The sequence below is a fragment of the Sceloporus undulatus genome, chromosome 5 (genome assembly GCF_019175285.1).
Source record: "Sceloporus undulatus isolate JIND9_A2432 ecotype Alabama chromosome 5, SceUnd_v1.1, whole genome shotgun sequence".
Classification (NCBI taxonomy): Eukaryota; Metazoa; Chordata; class Lepidosauria; order Squamata; family Phrynosomatidae; genus Sceloporus; species Sceloporus undulatus.
The window spans coordinates 63,301,080-63,326,988 of record NC_056526.1 but is presented as its reverse complement, the minus strand read 5'-3'; the positions used below and the strand labels follow the sequence as shown (position 1 = coordinate 63,326,988).

Sequence of the window (25,909 nt, the reverse complement as noted above, 5' to 3'; positions counted from 1 at the left end):
CTTCTGAGCAGACGACTGGAAAAAGAATGGTAAATCTTGTACCTCTGCATGGCAAGCAAACTGAAAATGAGTGCTCTCCTCCACCAATCTAGGAAAGAATGCAGAAAAGACAAACTTCAAACTATCATGGACCCAACTTCGTTACAGTACACTTTTCCACAATTCACCTCAAAGTTAATTAAGTGTGCTCAGCTGAGGATTCTGGGAGTTTTAGTCCAAAAAAAGCAACTTTTCCAAGTTCTGTGCCCAGGAGCCCAATAGTGGAACATCTTCCAACCTAGAAGAGACAAAAGAATCTTGGGAACGTGGTTACTGGGCAGATTAAAAGAGCCACTTCTTCTTACCTTGTGCACATTTAACCTCTGTATTGGAAATTAGTAACCTTTTGTTCTTTGCTGGGTGCGGAACATACAAGTGAAAATAGGATCCCACATGCATAGCGGCAATATGAATGGACAAATCTGCCAAATTTTTGGTTGCACTCACTTTCTAAATCTCTTTTAACTTCAAGTTCATTTTGGACCTGATTTGCCATGAAACTACAGTGCTGATATTAAAGTATACCTAATAAGGGAAACATTGTGGAATTTTAAGAGGGCATTGTTGCAATGGATTTGTGGGTTTTTGGTGTGTGCAATTTTCTGTTTAACATATGCATCATTTCTCATCATCGTTGTTCTTCCATAATACAGTGGCTCCTTCCCATCCACAAGGTGTTGGTTCTGGGGCCTTTCACAGATGGGGAAGACTGTAGGAGCTAAAGTCCATTATAATCAATGGGTGGTTATGGCACATGCCTGCATCAGTGCATCCCTGGGTATACGCTGCCATTGATATTAATGGCAGGGCAGAGTGACCCATGGGAGCTCCAATCCATAGATGGTAGCCTTGCCGATATGACTGGCTTTACTGTATACACATTCATATGGGAATTCTCTAATATTCAAAATTTCAGTACCCATTTTAGGAGATTGCCTCAACCAGTGTGAGAAGATGGAAATGGAAATAATTGTTTTGGTTTGCATGTTGGTTTGGGAAGATTAGCGACATTAATATGAAAACGCAAAACAAATTTATCTTCTATCATGATTGATGGTCAGGGGCCACCCACACTCCTACGAGTGAAATTACTCAAAGGGCTACCCCTTGGGCCACGCTATAGTCACATATCCACCTTCCAGACAACCAGTATTAGACCTCCTAATACCTCTTCCTGTTGTGTCGTATCTTTTAGACTGTAAGTTGAGGGAAGGACTGTGTTATTATTAATCTTTGTAAGCCACTCAAGGAGACTTTTCCATCTAAAAATCAGATAAGCAAACTTTTTTTTTTTTCTGAATTCTTTTTGTTATGCTATTAATTCAATATAGAACTCATATTTTATTCAATATTCAGGTTCAAACAAGCAACACAAAAAAATTGAATTACAGTAATAGAACACATTATTTTTTTAAAAAAAATAGGATAAATAAGGCTCAAGATCTGAATTCCCCCTGCCATGTCTAAAGTGGAGGGTTGGGCCATATGTCATTCCAAACTTAAGTTTTCCTAGGTTGCTCTGAATTTCTCCAGATTATGACCTATGAACTTGAAGTCACAAGTTATTAATGGTTTCTGCAGCAAAAAGAACTTAGGAAAGAGGCCAGGGGGCAACGAGCTATTTGCTGTTTCTTCATTTATAAAAAACCCACAACATAAGAATATATGGATTAAAGTTATAATACATTTACTTCTACCGATATGTGCAAATTAGCATAAGAAGAACTATGGAATAACAGAGATATTTTTTCTGAGATTCATGTTCATAAACTGGACATGAAATATTCATCATGTATTTTGTTACAGATATTGGAAATAAATGCTTGCCATAGGGTAGTTTCTAGCTGAATCGGCATAAAATATGTCTTGTTTTAAGCATAGGACAATACAAGTCTAACAGTTTTGAATGTCCTATACATCCTCCATTTTCGCATGTGCTTTTTTTTAACAAATGTGCTGCTCATTCTTCATTAAAAAGAGTAAGTAGCTGTACACAACAGGAAAGAAAATAAGGTCTTATAATTTCTGTATGATTGACCAAGTGTATGATGACTCAGTTGATGCAAGCTGCATGCAATGCAACTTTGTAATTTAAGATCTAGCTGTAAATTACAACATAACCTCAAGTTCTGAACAAGCTTGTAACACATACCATATGTCATGATCAGGGGACATAGGCAAACTGGGAACATCCAGAATTCAAGTAAAATCTGTCAAATATGTTGGAAGTACTAGGAACTCAGAGCATGAGGTTGCCAAACACAGAGGTTACATCCACACCAAGGGATTAATTAGTCACCGGGTATGAAGCAATGCTAGGTTAGAAATTAGAAAACAGAGCCAGGGCATTTAAGCAGTGGAGGGTTTTGCAAATATGATGCCATAAATATAATAATGTCCTGGGAAAATTGAGAATAAATGGCCCTAGGATTTCACATAAAACTGAATGGGATTTTTTTCTAAGACTTCACTTTTTCACATATGTTATTTCCAGATCAAGGAAAAAAAACAATTTTTGAAAAGTTATTCCTTTGTTTGGGCCAGTTAATTTTGCTGGCAAAAATATGCCAAAGATTTCAGCTCCCAGACTACATTTTCTCGTCAGTGATGAGGCTTTGCAAACTTAATTTATCACTGTGTGTCTCACTGAAGGATCTAAATACCCCCTAAAGGCACCAGATCTCACCTGATTTGGAAGCTAAGCTAGCAGTCCATGGTAAGTACTTGGATAGGGAGAAGGCCAATGGATGCTAGGTGCTTATGGTTATATTTCAGAGAAAGGAATTAGCAAAACCACCTCTGACTATTCTTGCCTCAAATCCCTATGAAATACATGGGGTTGCCTCAAGTCACAGGCAAAATTGAAGGCACCCACACATGCATAGTAAACACATAGAAGCTTAGTGATCACATTCAAAATCGCTCTTATCACAAACCTTTTAGCACAAATGTATGTGATGTAATACTTGAAACAGCACTCATAGAGACACCACTCAAAATGACAGATGAGAGTCTCCATTGTCAATGGAATGATGAATCTACTCTGGGTTTCAGCACAGAATTTAAAGGAACTCTCCAAGTGATAAACCTGTCCTGAAACTAATGGCCAAAACACACTGCAGAAATAATCCAGTTTGAGGACTGTGGAGTGCTAGAGACTTCTGGGAAAGTGTCTGTTGTGGCACCAGCGCTCCCGACAGAGAAGGATCAATGTCTCACAAAAATACAGTTCCCAGAATTTTCGCACTGAACCAGGGCAGTTAATAAGTGGTCTCACCAATTGGACTATTTCTGCAGTGTGTTATTGATCAAAGTTCAGTAGTTGTGAATACAGGCGTGAATCTGCCTGACTCGGAATTTCAAAATTCCAAAATACTTCAAATACAAAAATATCCACATGGGTGGTTGAGCTAGTAACACCTTTGCTTTCTATGTTCAATGTTCAGTCAGACCTCCATATTATGGCTTTGACTTCTGCCAGATCAGATTATTCACAACGTGAATAATACAGTCAGCCCTCCATATCATGGGTTGTTCTGTTCTGCTGACCCACCAGATACCAAAAAATATGGGACCCTCAAAGTCCCATTATTTTTCTATGGACACTGTGACACTGCACACAACCACACTGCATGGCTGCATGCACATACCATCCTTGAAGATAATGGGGCAAGGCCATCCACAGATGCTCCAATGTGCGATGGCTAACTCGCACCATAAAGAGGACTGACAGTTAATTCTTTCTAGGAATGTCTAGGGTACTTCAGGGTTGACTCTACCAGAAGTTGACCCTGGAGTTGTGATGGAGGACCAAGAGATTCCTAAATAACAACACTTCCTAGGTATTTATAGATCCTTCCGAATTATTCTATGGTCAACTTTTGGGGTTTACCACAGAGTTGCACTGGAGGAACTAGCGATTATCGAGTTCTCTCGGGTTAAAAAAAATTTTTTTTTTAATTGCAGTTTTTTCATTTTTATGGAGGCCCTGCACATCTAACCTCAGTGAATGTGGAGAGGCCACTGTACACAAACTTTGTTTTGTGCACAAAGTTATTAAAAATATAAATTACCTTCTGACTATGTGTGTAAGGTGTATAGGAAAATAAATGAATGTCATGTTAGAGTTGGGTCCCCCCTCTCCAAATATCTCATTATGCATATACAAATATTCCAAAATCTGAAAAAACTCTGATATCTAAACACACAACAGGTCTGAAGCATTTTGGATAAGGGAGAATCAACCTAGGCTACTGTAAAGTGGATCAAAACCCTACCAAGGCTTCATTGGACTATGATCACTAAGATAAACTGTACAACCTATTTTTCTTTTCTCATTAGAACATATTATCTTGATTTTTAAGGGGCTATTAAAATTAGTAAAAATGCTTTAAGAACTTTTTTTCTACCATGGATAAACCATTTAGTACTGTAACTTACAGTTGGCAAGCACCTAATGGGGAAAGACTGTGTTCCCCAAAACTTACATCTAGTTCACCCAAGCAACTCCATACCCTAATAAATTAATCAGAAGCTGCACCCCATAGAATACGATCCGTCACCCTCTGGGAAGAAAGAAAAGATAAAGTTAAAAATTGTGCCAAGTAACACATGTGCTTCCCTGCTTAAGTCCTACAAAGTTGCAGTGCCCTCTGCAGACAAAATGCAACACATGCAACCCAGGCATCTCTGTAATTTTTGCTAGGTACCCAGGAGGCTGAGAGGTGTTTTAAAACACTGCTTAAACTATTTCAAATATCATTCAAATGACCGTAGACTGCCAAAACAGGCAACTTACCCCACCATTCGTTAACTCTGCATTGTGATTAAATTCTGCTTAACGATACAGGATGAGTTACTGCCTGGTGACAGAGCTGTGCAATATAATCCATCCCTGTGCATTTACACCCTTCGCCTAAGCGAGGGAATAAGCTGGTGCAATAATCCCTATGTTCAGTAGAGCTTTTTACTCTCACCAGGATAATATTCTTCTCTTAAAAAGAGATGTCTGAAAGGTACTATGACAGCCATCTACACATTTGAAGGGCGTTATATAAATGCAATTTTGTTTTCTGCTGCTCCAGCGATCAAAGATCTAAACCAGTGGATCAAACTACAAGAAAGAACTATTCCAGTTAACAACATGACCGGATCTCTTCCTTTTTTGCTTGTTTGGAAACGAGTTCAGATGGCCATCTGTAAGGGATGCATTAATTGTGGATTTCTGCATTGGCAGGAATTACATGCCTCTTGGGACTCCTTCAACATCTCCATTCTGTGATTCTAAATAAGTCAGTTAAAATTTAGTCCTCTAAATAGTGGACCACTACCCCCCATCAAGCCCTAGTCAAAAAAACCAATGGAAAAGAAACGCTGGGTGTTACAGTCCAACATCTGAAAGGTCACACTTTGCCTATCCTTGAGGTATGTGTGTGTTGTATGGCCTTCAAATTGTTCCAACTTATGGTCACTCTAAGGAGTACCCATCACAGGGTTTTTCTTAGTATGTTTCTTCAAAGGGAGTTTGCCCTTGCTATCCTCTGGAGAAAGTTTGACTTGTCCAAGGTCTCCCAATGGATTTTCGTAATAAGCGGGATTTCGAACCCTGCTCTCCAGGTACAGGACTGAAATCTAACTGTATGGAAGATGGTACTCTTGGTCAATAGGAAAGGACTGGGAAAATGTGTTTGTCACTTCCATTTTTCTTCATGAAAAACATGGATCTTACCTTCAAATGTTTACTTACTTGGTTCATCCTCTTTCAGTTTCATTTTTTTACAGCAGTATGATACACTTAGTCATTTAATTCTGTTTCACTTGTTTTCTTATATAATAGCAATAGCAAATCATTTGCATTTCTATACTGCTTCTTACTGAACTAAGTAGTCTCTAAGCAGTTTACACTATGTAAGCTAATTGCCCTCAACAGCTGGGGTACTCATTTTAGCAATCTTGGAAGGATACAAGGCTGAGTCAACCCTGGCGCCCTGGGATCGAACTCACAACCTTGTGGCTGCATACTGGCTGCAGTACTGACATTTAATCACTGTGCATCAGGGCTCCATGTAAAGTTCACAAAACATTTTACACTGCAATCCTACATTTTTTAAACAGGCAAAATCCCATTCATTTAAATGGGGCTCACTCCATTGTAAATAGTTGAACGTTTCCAGACTGCAGAGATGTTTCCAGATGAGGCTTTTATCCTACAATTACTCAGCCTCAAATATGGAATTTTTTAGGGATCCAAGGCATCTTGTAACCCTTCTATATTCTTCCAATGCTTTTCTTCATCTTTAGCAGGAAAAAAGCCATCTGTAAATGAGAGAAAAGATGGAACACGGTGCACTATATTTGTGGATTGGTCGGAATTAGAAAAGATCCCTCTGTAACAACCCTTGGTCTCTTTAAAGTCAAAATTTCAACATTTGTCCAATAGTAACCGTTTACTCCCTGTTCTAATCCATGGGACTTTATAAATTAATTAATAAAATAAAAATTTCAAAGTTCCTTGCAGCTCCACCTTTTCCTATTAGATCTTATGCCATATTTAACAAGTGCCCAATATAACTGTAAACTGGGACATTTTTTCCTTTAAAGAGCACACTTCATGATTTCTCCCAAACAAACGTTGCATAACATGAAGGATCAAGCCAAAATGACACAGACAGGAAAGTGGTGAGTCCTGTACCGACCCGCTTGCAGTTCCTATATCTTTTTCCACTGTTTTTTCTAAGAAAAACTTATAGGACAGATAATGGTATATTTCAGAATATGTCGGTAGCTGCCAGGCACATTCAGCTGTAATGCAGGGATTCGGAAGTGGCCCATCTGAAAGTCCATCTCCAGCCAGCCTTTTTGTGGATACCATTCACCTACTTTATGGCAGGATATTGGACACTGTATCCAGCCATGGAGGAGACGAATAACCTTTGGGAGGAAAAAGACAATGTGAATATAACTGGACAAAAGAGTTGTTTATTAAGACCACAAGCTACTGGTTTAAGCATGAGAGGTTTCAAGACAAGAATAGAGATGCTGGCCAAAAAAGAACGAGGGATAACCCAGACAATTGCAAAGAAGCCAGTATTTTCTTATGAAAGGTCACAGTTGGCCCACATTTCTTTCTCTTCAGGTTTTCCAGTTACCTAGCTGAGTGCTGTGCTTTGCAAGCTATCTCATGTGGAGGACCAGCAAATATGTTTTTCCCAGTATGTCAGGAATTGGCACTAAATTTGTGGCCACTGATACAGTTGGTTTTCTTCTTTCCTGGAACTCGACAGGGATGGTAGCCAAAGGATCAGGGACAGGCACCAGTTCACTGACCTACCCACATGGGGCACTAACCTAGTAAAACATTATGCTGCTTAAACTAGGCAACAAATCTTGTATTTATTTTAACACAACAAAACAAATAATATTCCCTCTAAATGAAAACTTGATTTATTGTGTACTTTTGGCCTTTCTCTTCGCAGTGTTAACATGGACCTAGTATAAAAAGCCAACACATTTATTGTTTTTATTTAAGGATTTCTACTCCTTCAATAATCTCTCAGGTGGCTTGCATTTAAGAGTAGAGAAATGCAGGTGTTGCACACTGCAGAAATAAAGCACTCTTGACACCATTTTAATTTCCACAGCTCAATGTTATGGAATTCTTGATTGTAATTTGGTAAGTCACCAGAGCTCTCTGACAGGGAGGTAAATAACTTACCAAATTACAAATCCCAGAATTAAATAGCATTGAGTCAAGGCAGTTAAAGTGGTATCAAAACTGCTTTTATTTCTGCAGTATGGATACATGCACAGATTGTAACCAATTGCACACCCACTACACGTCTCTTACATACCAGCTCATATTATGAGCTCCACTGATTCAATGGGCTTACTCTTAGAAATATGTCTACAGAAATAGTTCCAAAATTTTGGTCCTCTGGGTGTTTCGGATTCAGCTTTGAATTCCTGTCTGTTTTCCATTGTCTGGGGCTTACAAGGTTTGAAAGTTGAAACAAACGGAGGACCAAATTTGGGAACACTGAATTGCATCCATAAACCAAAATGTTTAAAGTAAGCATTTCCAAGCAAATTATTTGTAAGGGAAATGGTTCACTTCAGCAAGGAACAAGCATTTGATTTGGTCCTCATTTATCCCATTTATAATTCAGAATACAACTGCTAAATGGTGAAAGAAGTGATTTAATGTTAGCCATGCTTAGTACTTTGTTATTGAAGAATACATGGGCTTCCTACTAGGTTGGACTTAGTTTATTTTAAAACTACCTACCCTCACCCAACCCCTCCTCTTAGCTTTCTGAACAAATAAGACAAAAAAAACCCACACACCAGTTATTTATTTATTTATAAATAGCATCCAATCTGTCTGAAAAACTAGTCAAGATAGGCTGCATATACTTTCAGAATAATCTGGGTTGAAACAGCTTTTAAGCCCTGGCTCAATGCTATGGAATTCTGGAAATTGTAGTTTTGTGAGACATTTAGCCTTCTCTGTCAGAGAGCTCCTGGTGCCACAATAAACTGCAGTTCCCAGGATTCCCTAGCACTGAGCCAAGGCCAGTCTCAAACCGTATTGTTCTGCAGTGTGTTTTGGACACAAATCTCCTTAAAACTGGTGTCATTTGTATTATTTATGCACGTGCAGATGCGCGCATAATGTTATTCATTGGTAAAAAGACAATCTTTTGTAGCATGATCTTGAATGTTTATTTATGAAGCAGCCAGGGTAGCAAGTCTCATTGTTACTGCATTTTTAATGTATTTATTTTTAGAGGCCACACAAAGTGAATCTTCCGGATTTCTTATTATTTTCTTGTTTACCTTGTCACTTCCTCAAGACCAGTTTTCAATATATCCTGTAGAAAAGACCAGTCACCAGTGACAACTCTTGTACCGTAGACTTTAATCCGTAGGACACAGCTTCATTCCAAATTTTGCTACAGTACGCATGAACGTAGAAAATACGCATGGAGTGAGGAATGCTGAGCCTCCTCGTGTACATCCCTCGTGATTTAAACCATAGCGGTTCAAGGCACGCAGTAACATCCTCTCTCTTACTTTAAAGTCAGGCAGCATTGCAAGGGAACCTTTTGCATCCTCTGAAAATACAGAAAAAGGATAAGGGGTAGAATTACACGATCTGCTTGCAACCCATACTTTCAAGGCTCAGTTGCTGATTTATTTGGCACGATTTGCACCCCCGAAGGAGCATCATTTGCCGAGAAGTGATGGGTTTTTGAAAGATCCTCTTACTACTACTATTCTTCGTCAGAATTCACTAACAGAGAGAAGAGGGTTTTCTACCACTGAAATGATTCACTGAGTGTTCCAAAAATGTGTGCTCTTAGAAATATCTTCCCAGAAGGACTAGAATGGTCCCTCTTGTTGCTTTTCTGTTGCTTTTACACTGAGCATTATAAGGGGAAGCTTTTAAAAGAGTGCTGACGTTTTAATTGTACTGTTTCTGAACTGCTTTTTTCATTTTTAAATGTGTATTTAAATGTTTAATTTGTTATGTTTAATGTTGACCCTTGTATGTTTTTGCCTATATTTTTCTTTTTAACTGCAAGCACCTTGTTTCCCATAAAAGGTGAGATATAAAATTCATTCCATATTTTCATCACCCACTATCCCCAACCACTAATATTCACAATTTGGCTTTATTGACTGTGCCAGCCTAAATTTAATTTGCAGCTTGTCTGTTACTAGGTGCTTCTGGCGAACTAAATTGACAAATCCATGACCTCCAGCCAACTGCTCTTGCTGTCTTTCTGCAACACCACTCTGAAAGCATTCACTGAAATTGTCAAGGCACAGCTTTTCTATCAAAATCAGAGCACACCGCATGTCAATGTGAATGCCTTTCCCAAATGATGTCAGAGTGATCTTGCTTACGGATTCTTGTGGACAGGCAGTTCTAAATGTATTATTTTTATTATTTGCATTCTCAAAATGGTATGTCTTAGCATCTTTATATTATTTAGAATCTCTTTTGTCATTTTTTGTTTTAATTGTATTTCTCTTTTAATGTTGTTCTAGGATTCCGTGTGTTCTTTTTCTTTACATTTAGTTTTTCTGTTAACTCTTTTTCTTCATTTTCTGAATTTCCTTTGCTATTTCTTGGAATAAATGCCTCTGTACTCCTTGATGCATCCATATGACATCTTGGTGTTCTTGATACCTTTTGTTCAAATTGCTTTGATTTCTGTTAACCTTTTCTATTAATCTATCGCTAAAAGAGAGTCCTGAAGTCGCAAAGAGTATTCTTTTTTCCCTTCATTCAGCTGCCGTAAATCGGACTGTGATCGAAATGCTAGGCATTATTTTGTTTTGTTACAAATGTGGCATAAAGATTTGGATACCACTGTGAGTCAATTCTGGACCAATTAAACTAAAAAAAAGACAAGGCGGGAAAAAACAATATTGAAATTAACAGAAAAAAACAAACAATATTTACACAGCAAAAAGACTTAATTAGGATACGGAACAATATTACAAAAATTTGTTTAACAAAAGTAAAGGAGGACAAAAATGAGAAAGGAAAAAAAAAACGGGAATTATTAAAGAATGCCATCTCCAAAAAATATCTAAACACCCAATTGGAAAATTAAATCTCATCATTATCTTGTCGAGGTGAAATAGCAATTGAGAGGCTTAAAGTTGATAACGCGCCAGGCCCAGACGGGTTCACCTGCGCAAAAATTTATAACATTTAAAGGTGAGATTCACCGTGGTGCATAAGACCATAAAACCAATCGCTATAGGGGATATACCCGAAACTTGGAAACAATCATTAACGGTTGTTGATCCCCAGAGAAGGAAAAAACCCTGAGGATATAGCAAATTATCGTCCAATCACACTCTGAAATCGATTATAAGATATACGCGTTTATACTAGCAGAGAGATTAAAAAAATTCCTAAGAGAATGGATCTGCGAAGAGCCAACGGGTTTTCTTCCCGGGAGATACCTAGAAACAACATACGCACAGTTGTGGACATATTAATCATAAAGGACTTAATTGGGTTTACTTTTCTTGGACCTAGAGAAAGGAATTCACAATGTAAATTGGGATTCCTAATGATAATAATGGAAGAATGCGGAAACAAGTTCGAAAATTCTACAAGGGATAAAAAATTTACAGAATAAGAAACTCAAATATAGTTAATGGGAAAAAACCAAATAGGTGTATAATATCTAAAGGGCACCGATAGGGTGTCCACTTTCTCCATTATTATTTATCATGATAATGGAAACACTTTGCAGACGTTAAAAAGGAAAAAAAAGATCAAGGTTCCGAAACAGAAATTTCACATATCATCTAGTGCATACGCAGATGATGTTAGTAATATTTCTATTGACCCGGTAAGGCATAAAAAGAGTGGAAGATATCTGGTAATTTTTGGTAACACTAGCAGAGGTCAAAAAACAAAGGTAAAATGGAATAATAACTAAAAACTGAAGTTAAAAGAATTGGTAAAAATAAAAAAGGACATCCGAATTTAAATTAATCGATAGAACTATAACTGGGGATAATAATAACTAACAATAATAAGGAACTGTATAAAAATAATTACGAAAAATACGTGGAAAAAAATAAAAGAAGAATTAGATAACTGGTCCATAAGTGCCTCTCACTCATGGGAAGAGGATGCAACAATACATGCAGGTCCTACCTAAAATGTTATTTTTGTTTCAAAACATTCCAATCTTAGAAATAAATCCCTTCACACAATGGAATAAAGATATTCAAGGTTTATATGGCGAGGAGGAAGGAACCCAGAGTGAAATAAAGGGTTTGCAAGGTAGAAAGGAAAAAGGTGTTTTTTAGGCCTAACCTAACACTTGAGTTTATACCACGACGCCTGTGCATTATATGGGCCAAAGAATGGATACTTCTAGACAAATAGAAAACTAACTAGAATGAGATAGAGTGGGTATGAGCGGTTGGCACGCCTTTCTAATATACGACCACAAAGATGCGAGATTTAATACACATAGTATCAGGAAGGGAATATTTAAAATTTGGAAAAAATATAAGAATTTCCTTTATACTAAATTCCCAAAATGGTCCTCGCCACAAGAGGCCTTTCATAAAGGAGAATACCACGTGAATCATAAATGGATAAAACATGAAGATTGTGTGGTAAATATAAATGGAAAGAGAGAAATAAAAAATAAGGAAGATCTAGAAAGAGAAGGGAAAAAGTTTAATTGGTTAAAATATGAACAACTAAAAACAGAAATAAAGAAAGATATAAAAGAGAAGGGTATAGAAATGGAGAAAACAGAATTTGACAAAATCATAATGGGCAAGGAAAAAGGTATAATTAGAAAAATCTATAAAATGTTACTAGAATTAGATCAGGAAGAAGAAACAATTAAGGTTTCTATGGTTAACTGGATGAAAAACATAGGGAAAACAATTCCTTTAGGAATATGGGAAAGATCTTGGAAGAATACTCAAAAATTTACAAAAGGAAATACTTTGAAAGAAAATTATTATAAAATTATATACAGATGGTACCTGACTCCCTCTAGACTGGCAAAAATGAAAAAAAATATAGACGGACAATGTTGGAAGTGCAGAGAGAAGTGGGGAACAATGTATCATGTATGGTGGCAGTGTGAAGAAATAAAAAACTTTTGGAAGCAAATACATAAAGAAATACAAGAAATAATGGAAATAAAAATACCATTATCTCCAGAAATATTCTTACTTAATATGATAAATATACCACAGAAAAAATTAGATAAAACACAAACCAGTATGATATTGTATCTAATAACGGCTGCACGCATGGTTTATGCCAGACATTGGAAACAAAAAAGGACTCCAGAACTAATAGAATGGAAAATAAAAGTACTGGAATTTAAGGAGATGGACAAAATGTCGATGTATATTGCAGGGGAAACAAAGCAAGATTACGAAAAGAAATGGGGGAAAGTGATAGAGAGGTGGTGTTAAGGACAAAGGAGACTAACAGAATTTAAATGGAAAGAACAGGGGGGGAAAAAACCTTCCAATTACAGCCAATTGATAATAAGGGAAAAATAAGGAAAAAGGACAAAGTTGTAGTTAAACTCAGCTGGAAAATATTGTAGACACTTTATTTCTGTGGAATAATTACCTTTGTTCTTCACTTTAATAATATCTAAAGATACTTATGGTTGTTTCTTTTTTTTCCTTTTCCTTTTTCTTTTTTGTATATACTCAAGAAATCAAATAAAGATAATTTAAAAAAATGTATTATTTTGTCAAAGCTTTTGTTCCTCAAATTATTTTAAGAATTCTTTTCTTTTTTATTTCATTTTTATGGCACATCACTTTAGAGGGGAGTAAGGCAATTTAGAAATACTGCTGTAACTGTTGATGCCAAACATTTGTCGACTGATGATTACCTTTTTTCTTTTCTTGGATCAACTGCACTACTGATTCTAGTTTATCTTGGATCATGCAGGGAATGGATAACTTCAACTGCTACATGATTCGACTACATAATGACATCAAGGGCAAATGAAGTCAGGGATCATAAGATTAACATGACCCAAGAGCGTAATGCTGCAGCAAAGAAAGCAAATAAGATTTTTAGCTTGCATTAATTGAACCACAGTTTCCAAATAAAGGAAGTACTGAATTTGTCCCACTACATTCTGCTAGTCAAGCCTCATCTGAAGCTCTGTGTTCATTTCTGAATATCTCATTTTAACAAGGATGATAAGAATTGTAGAGAACAAAACATAAGAGGAAAGGTTGAGGGAGTTGAGCATGTTCATCCTGCTGAAGAGGAGTGACATGACTACATCCTTTAAATATCTAAAGAGCTTTCACAGATGCTGGGGATGATGAAGCTGGATTTTTTGCATTGAGCAGCAGGTTGGAGTCAATGGCCTGTGGGACAACTGAGAGCCACTGAAGGCAATGCAAATAAACAGAAGGAAATTTTTCACAGGAAGCATAGACAAATCACCAAGAAATGGTTTTGGGCAACAGAAGCAAATGACTTTCAAAAAAGAGAGGTTATAATTTCAGGCTTAGATAAAAATATTTTCATTCTTAATCACCTTCACTCAGAAAGAGAACGTTCCACAAGCATGCTGGAAGAAAAAAATGTGGATAAGCAGGATCCATAGCCTTCCCAGTCCATTAACACAACCCCCTAAAATGGGAAAATGTACCCCAGCCTCTCCAGCTGCAAGAAAATAAAACTAAGTGAAAAATTTAAAAGAAAAAAAAAAGGGGGGGGGAATCCCACAAATGGGGAAAGATAACATAAAGTTCAGTCCTGCTGGCAAGAGTGTGGCAGTGTTTTTGATAACATGGTTTCTCTTTGTATTTCTCCCACCAAATGTCTCCCAGTAGGAGTGCTATGCTTGTTCTTCTAAACTCTGCCAAAATAATACATCTGGAGTGTGTGCTTTTGTTTCAAGTAAGTAATGGTGAGTTGAATACCTAGGAGACTGAGGAGAGAATGGAAAATCCCGAAGGTGTCAATTTCTGCCTTTTTGAATTTTCCTCTATGTAGAACTGTACCTTTATAGAAGGAATTGGAATGACATTTCCAGAAAACCATGTTTCAAGAAGAAAATTTGCCTCAGCAAAATCCACCACGTTTGTCTGAGTAAGCACAGTGCACTCCACTTCTCCTGATTTCCAAACCTAACATGGATAAATGTACAATCTAGGGGAGAAATTCTTTCATAAATAATGCCTCCATTAAAAAAAAGTTCTGCAAATGATCTAATGCCATGGTACATTCTGCAGTGCCATGCTAAGTTAGGTGATTATTGCCTCTCAGTTCTACACAGTTCTTTAGGACATGGAAAAGTAATTAAGTTCTGGCAGTCTGAAGAAGTTGTCAGTTACATTTGTCAAGCAGTCAACTCCCCTGAGAGCTTCATTTACACTATGAGCCACAAAGAAAGATCTGATACATGAAAGGGACAAAGCTGGAAAGAAACTTTGCAGTAAAATTTTAGAAATGAAATTTAAATGTGAAGCTACTGAAGTGTTTTTGAGAGGCAAGCCTTAGACTGGTCATATTAAGTTAACACAAACTGGCCCCATCACAGAGAAAATCATATACTATTGTGGCCTGTTAACAAAACCGTTGTTGTTGTTGTTGTTTTATAGCCTGTCTCTCTCCCACTGTTGTTGTTTGCCTCCACACAACACAGCCTAGGAAAGGCTGGCGGGAGTGCTTTCCATGAAAGGACAGCCTGTGGGCACATGCAGAGTCATGGCTATGGTTAGGCAATACCAATACCAGTTTTACTCAACGGTACTCAAAATCAATAAAAAGGAAGCAGTATCACTCTAAAGTTTTGAGTGATTTAAAACTATTATCTCTTCAATTTTAGTAGTAACAAACACAATACAAAACTAAACATATTTACTGAGAATGAATCTTAATTAAAATTTATAACACTGAAAAATGCAAGGAATAATGAAGTAAAGGAGACTACTAGCATCTCAGAAGATCATAGTCTTAGAAGAGTTAGGTAAAGCAAACACATGAAAAGCTTCAAGATCAGAGTAGCCATAAAAGATCAGTGACAACCACAGTTTTTGAACACTAAAAACAGCTAAAAATAGAATCACTCTGCATTTCTGAAGATGTTGTAAATGACAAGTTTAAAGCAATTTTGGCAGAATAAGAAACAAATATATTCAGTACTTCTCTCACAACTCCCATTATTAATCCACAGGGAATTTTTTTTAGTATTAGTGATTATTTGTAATTCTCTGCTGTACAAGATGACACAAAATGTTTGTGTTTGCATCTGTCCAGAATTTTTATAATCATTGCTGTTATTTTAATTACTATACTTCATTTTTATTTAATGTTGTTTTATAATCTTGTTCTAAAACTGAAAGGACTGAGGTCATTCAAATTTATGTCATTTAAAATTTTTCATCCTTTATACCTTTTTGTGTGTGTTTTTTTTTTTTTCAAATTAGGAGATGCCATAATTTATGCAGAAGTGAAACTAGCACTCTTTCGTTGATTGGTAATAAATCAGAATTGATAGTATAAAAAGTAGATACTGAAAATGCTCTTAAATACACATATCAAAATACGCAACTCTTTACCCATTTCCAGTTATTTTAATATTGTTATGGCTAACAGACCCCAGATTTCTGCTCTCAAAATATCACAGCATTTTCTTCTCATATATATTCTACAGGCAAAAATGAGTGGTGTGGCATATTTACCTGTCTGAAGAAAATATTTTTTAGCCTTATTGACAGGATCATCTGAATCTTCTGGTGTGAAAAACAATTTTACAGCTTTGACCTTTAAAGCAAATAAAACATAAATACTATCTTTTGCTTTGTTTATTCTAATTGTTTTTAATTAGCAGCAGCTTTGATTCTCAGGTTGAGACTCTACTATCCAAAATTCTTGGGACCAAAAGTGTTTTGGATTTTTGGAGATTTTGGAATACCTATATTTGCATATATGTACAAAGGTACCTTCAAGATGGGAGCCAAGTCTAAAAACAACATTCATTTAACTCTTATACATATCTTAAACACATAGCCTGAAGGTAATTTTATACAGTATTTTAAAAATAATTTTGTGCCTGAAACAAAGTTTATGAACACTGAATCACCAGAAAGCAAAGGTGTCACTATCTCACTCACCCATGAAAAAGTTTTGGTTTTTGGACTATTTTGGATTTCGAAATTCTGATTAAGGGAGTTTCAACCTGTATCCTGAAGCTACCGTATAAACTTGACTATGGGGCAATCCAGACCGCCCCAAAAGGACGGGCTGGAGGCGCCAAGTTTCCCTCCGGGAGGACGCTACAGCAGAATCCAGAAAAAATGGGTTCTTTTTGGTGTGCTGGGACGTCACCAGTGCGTCATTAGTGCACTGTGATGAGTCCAAGATGCAAGTGTGATGACTGGCAGTGAGGACACAGCACTGTGCTTGCATCACACACGCACACCACATATGGACAGCATCATGTAAAGGTGGCGCTGTCCATACTTATTAGGATTCCAGACCGTGTGGTTGCCATGTGCTCTGCAACCCTAATTTCAGCACTGGCATGGCGCTTTTGGCCCGTCTGTTTTGGGCTTATAAGTTGACCTCATGTTTAAGTTGATGACATGTTTGGGGGATAAAATTATGGATTTTACCATGATGGATAAGTTAAGGCTAAAACCTGGAGACTCCTTCAGTATGTTTATGTTTGTGTGTGGCAAGAGAGACTCGAATTGAAGCTTTATGCTTTCAGCTTTCATTTCATGGGCCGGGAGAGGGACTCTGTTTGTTTAAAAGCATTAAATCACCGAGGACTCTTTCTGCTTGGTGCAAAAGAGAAATAAACTGCTATCCCAACTACATGGGGAAATCTGGAAGAGCTGCTATCACATTACCATACTGACCAGTAAATAAGTTGAACTGTGATTTTGGGGTTGGTTTTGGGGCATAAATTTCTCGACTTGTAGACAAGTACTCATCTTGAAAAATTTGATCTTTTTGAGAATAGAATTTCTCTGGGACAGGACTTTGAGCCTAAATGTTCTGTTCTCATTTTGACTTTACATTACATCTGTACCTATTCATCATATAAACAGTGTACACTCTTACCTCTGATTTAATAGCCAGTTGTTCATTTACCTATTGAGGATTCCTAACTGATAAAGTCCTGTCCTAGAGAAATTCTGTTCTCAGATGGATCCAGTTTTCAGTACGTAAATGAATAACTGACTATTAAACCAGCGATAAGAGCAGACACTGTATAGATGATGAATAGATGCAGATGTAGGGTAATGTCAAAATGAGAACAGAACACCCAGGATTTCCACCCAGTTATAAAACTCATCTTGGGTCAGTCACTCTCTCTCAGCCTAGCCTACATCATAGTACTGTTGTGATGATAAAAATGGAGAAGGAATACTAGGTGAAATATCATACGTTTTTAGGAGGAAGGTTGTTATAAAAATATAAAGTACCATTTCCTTATTCAGCAACGCCAATCCAATTTGATCTGTATGAATAGTCTGTCCTTGTCCAAAACGTTGAGATCCATAATAATTTATAAAACCATTTTTCTACAAAATTAAAAGTTAAAATGATTATAATCGTCAATAGGCAAAAGTAATATAAGTAATATAAGATCAAAGGGAACATGAACACTGGAAGGAACATGAACACTAGAGATATCTACCTTGACATTCTCCATTGATTCACAAACCCTCTCTTTTAGGCTCCCACAACAGTCTTTACTGTGAAGTTTTAAATCTCTCACGATAATAGCAAAGTGATTTCCTTGCAACTGACCTAGCCTCAGGGGTTGGCTCACAGAGTGTACATTAGACAGACCAAGTCCTTTTTTCCCAATTGTGCTTCCAAGTTGTTTTAATCTACAAGGGAGAAAAAGGGAATTAGGAATTCCATATCATCTTCTAGATAATGTCACAGAGGTGTTTTTGTTTTTAAAAAATAGTTAGACATTGGCTTTACATAACACTTACTGTTAGTGTTAAACACCATACATTTTTCTTGAAATAATTGTATGTTCCTAGAAGTTGTTTTGCTAGGAACATACAATTATTTCAAGAAAAATGTATGGTGTTTTCTGAACAACAGGAATCCATGCAGTTTTGGTTGCACACCTCTTACAGTAGCTGCAAATTGGGAATAAATCCCATGAAACCCTACAGAATTTACTTTTATTTAGGAAATAAACAATCAGGGCATTGCTTCCTAGAAACAAGGAAGGAATACACCAGAGGAGAGCAATATATCACCCTCCAGCACATAAAATCATAGAATCATAGAGTTGGAAGAGAGCACAATGGCCAGCCAGTCCAACCCCCCTGCCATGCAGAAACTCACAATCAGAGCACCCCAGACAGACAGCTATCCAACCTCTGAGGGAGTGTGTTTTACTGTCAAACAGTTGCAGATATTGGACTGCAATTCCTATCTTCTACCACCATTGAGTATGCTAGCTAAGGATGGCAGGAGTTGCAGTTCAGCAACATGTGGAGGGACAAATATTACCCATATCTGGAGAGTCTATTTAAAGCTATCAGACAAGGCAATGTCTCTTAGACATTCTGAAGAAAATACTGCATCCATATTATTGTTTTTGCCATATAAACAGTAAGAAACGTAAACTGGGAAAAAATGAATTATAAGGAATATGAACTAGAACAAAATAAAGAAATAATCCTACTGGAAGGAGCTGCTACTTAGTATTAGTGCAACTTTCATAGAAAGATATTTTTCCAACCTAGAGACAGAACAGTCTAAGCAAGACAGGCAGAACAATGCTGTTGAGAGAGACCAACATGCAATAAAAGTCTACTGAAGAAACAGTTTAACAAAAGGAAGAGCTAACTGACAGCAGACTGTGTGGAATATTTTGCAAAAGTAAGCAGCTTTGATGGAGGGACTTGGCCTACAACAAAATACACACTTCTGCAACAGTTCTACTTGAAAAAGGATTGCATATGTGTAGCAAGTGAAAGATTAACTGAAGACTTCAAGGCCAGCTATTTGAACTGCCAGCTATGTTTCCAATTATAAGCATGTACATTACACACCCAAGGAGAGAAAGAGTCTTATAAGTTTGTTTTTGTAAGCCTGACAAGGATGGAGTCATTACAGTTTAGAGCGTGGTGGCAGATGAACAACAGATTTTCAGGGATCTGGAGGTGGGAGAAAAGAAGTTAAAAGGTTCAGTCCATTAACTGTGAAAATATCCTTAAGACAAGTAAAGTTATACCATTTTGCTAAACCTCTAGCTGTAAACACTCAAAGCAAATGCTTTTCTTCAATACAAATTAATCAATAGTTTGAAGTAACAAAAGTTATTTCCCTCTTTACAAAATCCAGAAGACAGAGTATGAACCCAATAGTAATACTCCCCCACTCCCTTTCATGGATCTTCAAGAAGAAGAAGAAGAAGAAGAAGAAGAAGAAGAAGAAGAAGAAGACCAAGTGGTAAAACCTGCCAAATCCCTACTATCATGTACCAGAATTGAACAATCTGAACCACTGTGCTATATGATTATAAGACTGTCATGTACCAGCTTTTAGGCAGAATTGAACAATAAATGGCCGTCAATATGAGGTGAAGCAAGTCAGATTAGAAGCTCCCTATAAGTGAGGATAAGGACAAGAGTGGTGTAGTGGTTTGAGTGTTGGACCAGGACCCCAGGGTCTGAATATCTGTTCAACCATGGGAACCCACTCAGTGTCATTGGACAAGCCACTCTCTTAGACTAAGATTTAGGCAATGGCAAGCCTACTCTGAATAAATTTTGCCAAGGAAACCCTAGGATAGGGTCGCCATAAATCAGAGTTGACTTGAAGGCACAACAACAACAGAGGATGATAAAATCTTCTTTTGGTGTGGGGATGGTTAACAGGAAAAAAACAGAAATCATATAGCACAGTGGTTCAAAATCTATACAGGCAATTTTCTGAAGCACTGAAAGGGCACCTTAACAGAATCTTAGGCCCGTTACAGACGGGCCTCTAAGTACATGCTGAGCATGTACTAGGGTTAGGGAGCGGTGGCGCTTCTGCACAGCCCCAACCCTAGTATGTGCTCAGCATGTACAAAATGGCGGCGGATGTTCCACACAGCCGCCGGCATGACTACGTTACGACCGCGCCACCTCCAAACGAGGCGGCGCAGTTGTGACGTAGTGGGGCCACACGAGCGTGCCTAGTGCGCCCTTTCCGTGGCCCTGGAAAGAGCTCCGTTTCGGAGCTCCTTCCAGCTTTGCGTTGCTGGGCGCAGCCTTTAGATGGCTGTGCCAGCGACGCAGAGGAGAAAGGGGCCAAGCGACCCCTTTCTCCTCCTCCCCGCCATCGCCGGGTGTCCTTGGGGCTTGAAGCCCCAAGGACACCCCTTTCCAGGCCGCGGGGAAGCAGCCTTTTGCTGCTTCCCCGCGGCCTGAAAAGCAGCGGATCGGGGCCTCGGAGGCTGCCGGGGAAAGGAGCACCTACAGCCACCCCAAAGGGGCAGTCTGTAACGCGCCTTAGTTAGTGCACATCCAGGTATGTACTGGACAGTATTTAAATGATTTTAAGATAATGTACAGAAAACTGTGACATTTACAAATTATATGTGAGCAGGAGGGGAATACAGAGATTTTGTTACACATGACATAACTTTTATTACTGTTGCCATCAAATCTGTCCTTCCATTTTGTACCAAAATGTTAAGGAAATCAGAACATCAATGAAACATCTTTTTAATCTGCTCTAAGAGATCCATTTTACAACCAAACTTTATTCAAATAACAATGCTAAAGTGCAGAACATTTTTTTTAACACCTCAGAAGAATGGCTACTTTGAGGCAGGGCAGGCATTTTTGCAAGCCAGTCTTTCTCAAGTGCATTTAACTTAAGGGCTTTCCTTCCTGGGAGCTAGGAGCTGTGGAGAGAGTTCAGGAGCTGGACGTTTCCTGATAGTTATGAGTCGGCTTTCTGATGAAATGTAATGTAGGAAATGGAGCAAACTTCTGCAGCTGCAGAGACTAGAACACAAACCAATGGATTCAATTACAAGAGAAATTTCACCTAAACATTAGGAGGAAGTTTTTTGTTGTGAGAGCTGTTCAACAGTAGAATGGATGACCTCAGAAGGAGATAGATACTCCATTGTTAAACAGAAATTGAATGGGCATATTTCAGAAATTATTTAGTTGTGTATTCCTGCATGGAGGGGTGGTGGTGGTAAGACTTCCAACACAAAGATTCTATGGTTCTCTGCCCCTCCTTGCCACTGCCACACAACCTTGAAAAAGTGCATCATGCCAAAGTAACAGACTGTTAGGTTAGTATAACACAACAACAGCAAATATTTTAAGTATTCTATTACTACACTTCAAACTGTTGTAATGTCAAGGTTTAATGAAGATTTTATTTCCAATATGTTATTTTTGTTACCTGTTTTGATAGCCTTTTTTTATGTGAAAGCAGAACTTAAATTAAATAAATACATACCTTTTAGGAGTCACTTTCTTTACAACCATATCTTGGTAGGTAAAAGCCTTCTTGTCTTTAATGCCTGTGTAACTAAAGTCTGAAGGTAGCACACCAAGTTCAGAAGCCAAATAGCTAATTGCTTCAAGTGTTTCCAGGTTCTCTTTTTGGAGTGTAAAGCCTGCAAAGAACATTATTACAAATTCCAGTAAGTACCTCCTCACACACATATACATCTATGAAGATCAGGAACCTGACATATTGTTAGAAGCACAACAACCCTTTCCTACCCATGGAAGACCAGATCTGGATCAGTTCTTCCAAGCCATCTGTTCATATGAAGGAAGCTCACTGGCGTCACTGGGAAATTTCTTCTTCATATTAATGGTGTGAGTGGGAGAGGTGGGTGGAATGTAGTTTGGGGCAAAGGTTAAAGCCCTACCAACAAGCCTATCACCACCTCAGGCTCCTGTGACTGTAAATTAAACTTAAAACTATTTGAACAGTTGTGAATTGTGTGAAAGATATACCATTTAAGATGCAGCATCTAAGCAGCCCAAAATAGTGGTTGGCTGGGTACTTAAAAATATAAAACTTTAATTTATATCCTGCTTTTTGTTACCACAATCAAAGCAGCGTACAACCTTTAAAAAATACAATATATACAATTTCCACCACTACCCTTAAAAAAGGTTTAAACAATTCTATCCATTAAAATTACAGACAATAAAATCTAAAAACAATAATACAATAATAGAATAATGGTGGGCAGAGTCGGGGGGTGTCTTTACATAACCGGGTTCTATTCCGGGAAGGCCTGCTGGAAGAGATCCGTCTTAACAGCTTTCTTATAGCTCTCTAGGTTGGTAATTTGACGGATCTTATCCGGCAGGCCATTCCATAAAGTGGGAGCGATCGCGGAAAAAGTCATCTGGGAGGTCACCGTTAATCTGGTCTTTGTGGACTGCAACAAATTCCTCCCAGAGGATCTGAGGGTACGGGGCAGTTTATACGGAAGGAGGCGATCCCTTAAATAGGTTGGACCCAAGCCATGGAGGACTTTAAAGGTAATGACCAACACCCTGTACTGTGTCCGGAAACAAATAGGCAGCCAGTGGAGTGATTTCAATATTGGTGTAATATGGTCACTCCTAGTTGTTCTTGTAATAAATCTGGCTGCCATATTCTGTACCAGTTGAAGTTTTCAGACTAGGCACAAGGGTAGCACCATGTAGAGTGCATTGCAAAAATCAAGTCTTGAGGTTACCAGTGCGTGTATTAAAGTTTTGAGGTCACCTGGCTCCAGGAAAGGGCACAGCTGACGTATCAAACAGGCACTCTTGACCGTTGCATACACCTGATTTCTTATCTGAAGTGATGAGTTGAGAAGCACCCCTAAGCTTCGAACACAGTCCTTTGAGGGGAGCGTGAACCCCTCTAGGACCGGAGGTTGCAGCCCGATACCTGGTTTGGGGGCCCCTACCGTAAGTACTTCCGTAAGTACTTACTGCCCATCCTCATTGCCATGTGAACAAAATGGGGCCTGCCACATTTGCACCATATACAATGGCTATTCCACAAAGCTCATGCCAGAATCCACTTTACATTGCAGGCATGCACCCAAGGAATAGGCTCCACATATGTGGTCTCTGAATTAATAAAGGAGACTATGCACTTATCTCCCTTGTAGCTGAAAAGTGGCAGCACTCAGCTTACCATGTCTCTCTATAGATTAATATGAGCAGAATGTTGATATTCATATTAAACAGAATGTTTTCTGTTTCCCCACAATCAAATTAATTACAGACCCAGGTCTAACTCTCCTATCCCCAGAGCAGTTCTGTATCCTTCCTTGACAGACACTGATTTAATTGCAGTAGACATGCCACAAGAGTGGGGAACCTATGCTTCTTTGGATGTTGTTGGACTACGGATCACATCATCCCATAACACCAACCACACTGAATGGGCTTATTTATTGTAAGAGTATCACAAACCATTTTAAAAAGGGAGAAATTTCTATTTACCTGTGTAAATGTCTTCCTTCTCTCTGCTCTCAACATTAGTCCTTTTCCGGAATCCATTTTTCTCACGAAACCTTACCACAATTACAACTTTCTGCTCGGAGTCAGGAAAAGACTTTGTTTCCACAAGCTTTCCAAACTTTTTACTAAGGAAATGGTGAACGCTTGTACGATGCACCTTATTCCCATCGGGTCTAAAAGCAAACTTGGAACTTTCTAATTTGGCATCTATAAATTGTAGAAAAGCTGAAGCTTCCTCTTCAGTCACTAATTTACAGAGTTCCTGGTAATCCTGATTTGCTTTTACAACAATCTCGCCACACTTTGTAGCTGTAGCTAAGAAAGGGTATTCCTGTCTAATGGCACCATGTACGCTGGCCCGGACCTTTTTGTCTGGGATCGGACCAAGAGAGAATTCAGTGTCTGCCTCACGTTTAGAATTCCACGTATCTTTTACACAGCAAGCAAAGTGACTTAGTTGCTCCTTTACATTCGTATCTAATAAGGAATCCAGGGTCACAGCTTTGTCATGGTGGCATTCAAGTACGTTATTAATTTCATGTTCTTCACTTTCTCTAACTGTGGAATGAAGAACTTCTGAGGTACAATAAAGGTCCTCATCTTGGCCTCTGCAATGTTCCTCGTCTATGCGCTGCTCTGAAGGACTCAGCCTGAGCCTTTTGGAATCCCCCTGATGGCTCCTGCCTTGGTCTGATGAAGTACCACCAGATTTAGGCAGAGAGTCCACTGCAATCTCATTAACTAACTGCCCGCACATATTAATTTCTGTCACTATAAAGTCACTTGGGGATGTTTTGATGCTGCCACAGAAGCCGACATGATCATTCACGTAAGTGGAAGAGTGGAGTGCGACTGGTATGCCAGAACCTTCTTCCATCCCAGTATTAGACAGTCTGGAAAAGGGAACATAAAAAGATCAAGTCAGTCCTCAGAATTGTTTTCTCTGTATGTTAGGAATTGGGGTAGACTGTGAAAATGTACATTTAAAGGACACCATTTGCATTTGAAAAGAAACAAATTTTAAAATCTACCCTAATAAACATGTTCCTCTGCTTAGGATACAAGGTTTCTTAGTGGAGAGAGATGTTTCTAACCTGCTCTTTAACATTAAAATGTGTCATAGTTATATCTGCAATGAGGCTGGCTGCTGCCCTCTGCTGCACCGTGAGTGAACTGCTGCATGTGCTGCATGTGGGGCAGCATGAACCCTAAGGGCCCCTGCAGACAGGCCAAAATAAAGCTGCTTCATGTCGCTTTGGGGGTATGCTGTTTAAATGACGCATGCGTCCTAAGAGGCCGGAAGCTGTGACCCAGTCCTTAGGACTGGAGCGTAGATATCTAGTATTGTATTGTTTTATTATTATGAGTTACTACACCGGGTGACGTCACTCCTAGTGACGTCACTGTCTCTTTGGCTCTCTTTAGAATCCCTGGCTCGAAAGGGCGAACCCATTTGCCACAATTCGCAGGGGGGGAAGGGGGGGGGGGCCGGGGGGGGGAAAAGACGGCAGGCCCCAAAAAAAAGGGGGGGGGTTCCATAGCGGAGGAGCGGAAAGTAGCTTTCCTTCGGGCGATACCATTATGGCCCAAACTAGAAAAATAAAACAGGCGACGCAGCCCTTACGAGTCTCAAACCACAACACGCCACGGAGCCAAAAAAAGCACTGGAAAGCCCAACACAGCGCCTCTCAGTGTCTCGATTACCTTGATGCCACTCTGTAGGGAAGCCTTCCCACCCGCCTCCTTCCTTCATGGGCTGGTCCTCCTGAGGGGAGGGGGTGGAGAGAGGGCGGAGGACTTTTAAAGCGCATGCGCAGAAGTGGAGACAAGCGTAGACGCGCCAGGCTTA

The 25,909-nt window shown here is 38.6% G+C and overlaps 1 protein-coding gene across 1 annotated transcript in view; it reads right to left on the bottom strand.

The window, feature by feature from the left end:
* Positions 1–25,895, bottom strand: part of PUS7L (pseudouridine synthase 7 like) — a 31,487-nt gene extending 5,592 nt beyond the window's left edge. Inside the window, exons 1-6 of the mRNA XM_042469467.1 lie at positions 25,765–25,895; positions 24,043–24,953; positions 22,037–22,196; positions 18,237–18,432; positions 18,022–18,120; positions 16,270–16,351 (exon numbers count right to left, since the gene is read on the bottom strand). Of these exons, the coding sequence (XP_042325401.1) occupies positions 16,270–16,351; positions 18,022–18,120; positions 18,237–18,432; positions 22,037–22,196; positions 24,043–24,953; positions 25,765–25,871 (1,555 nt within the window). The 5' untranslated portion in view covers positions 25,872–25,895. The remainder of the gene's footprint in view (positions 1–16,269; positions 16,352–18,021; positions 18,121–18,236; positions 18,433–22,036; positions 22,197–24,042; positions 24,954–25,764) is intronic.
* Between the last annotated feature and the right edge of the window lie 14 nt (positions 25,896–25,909).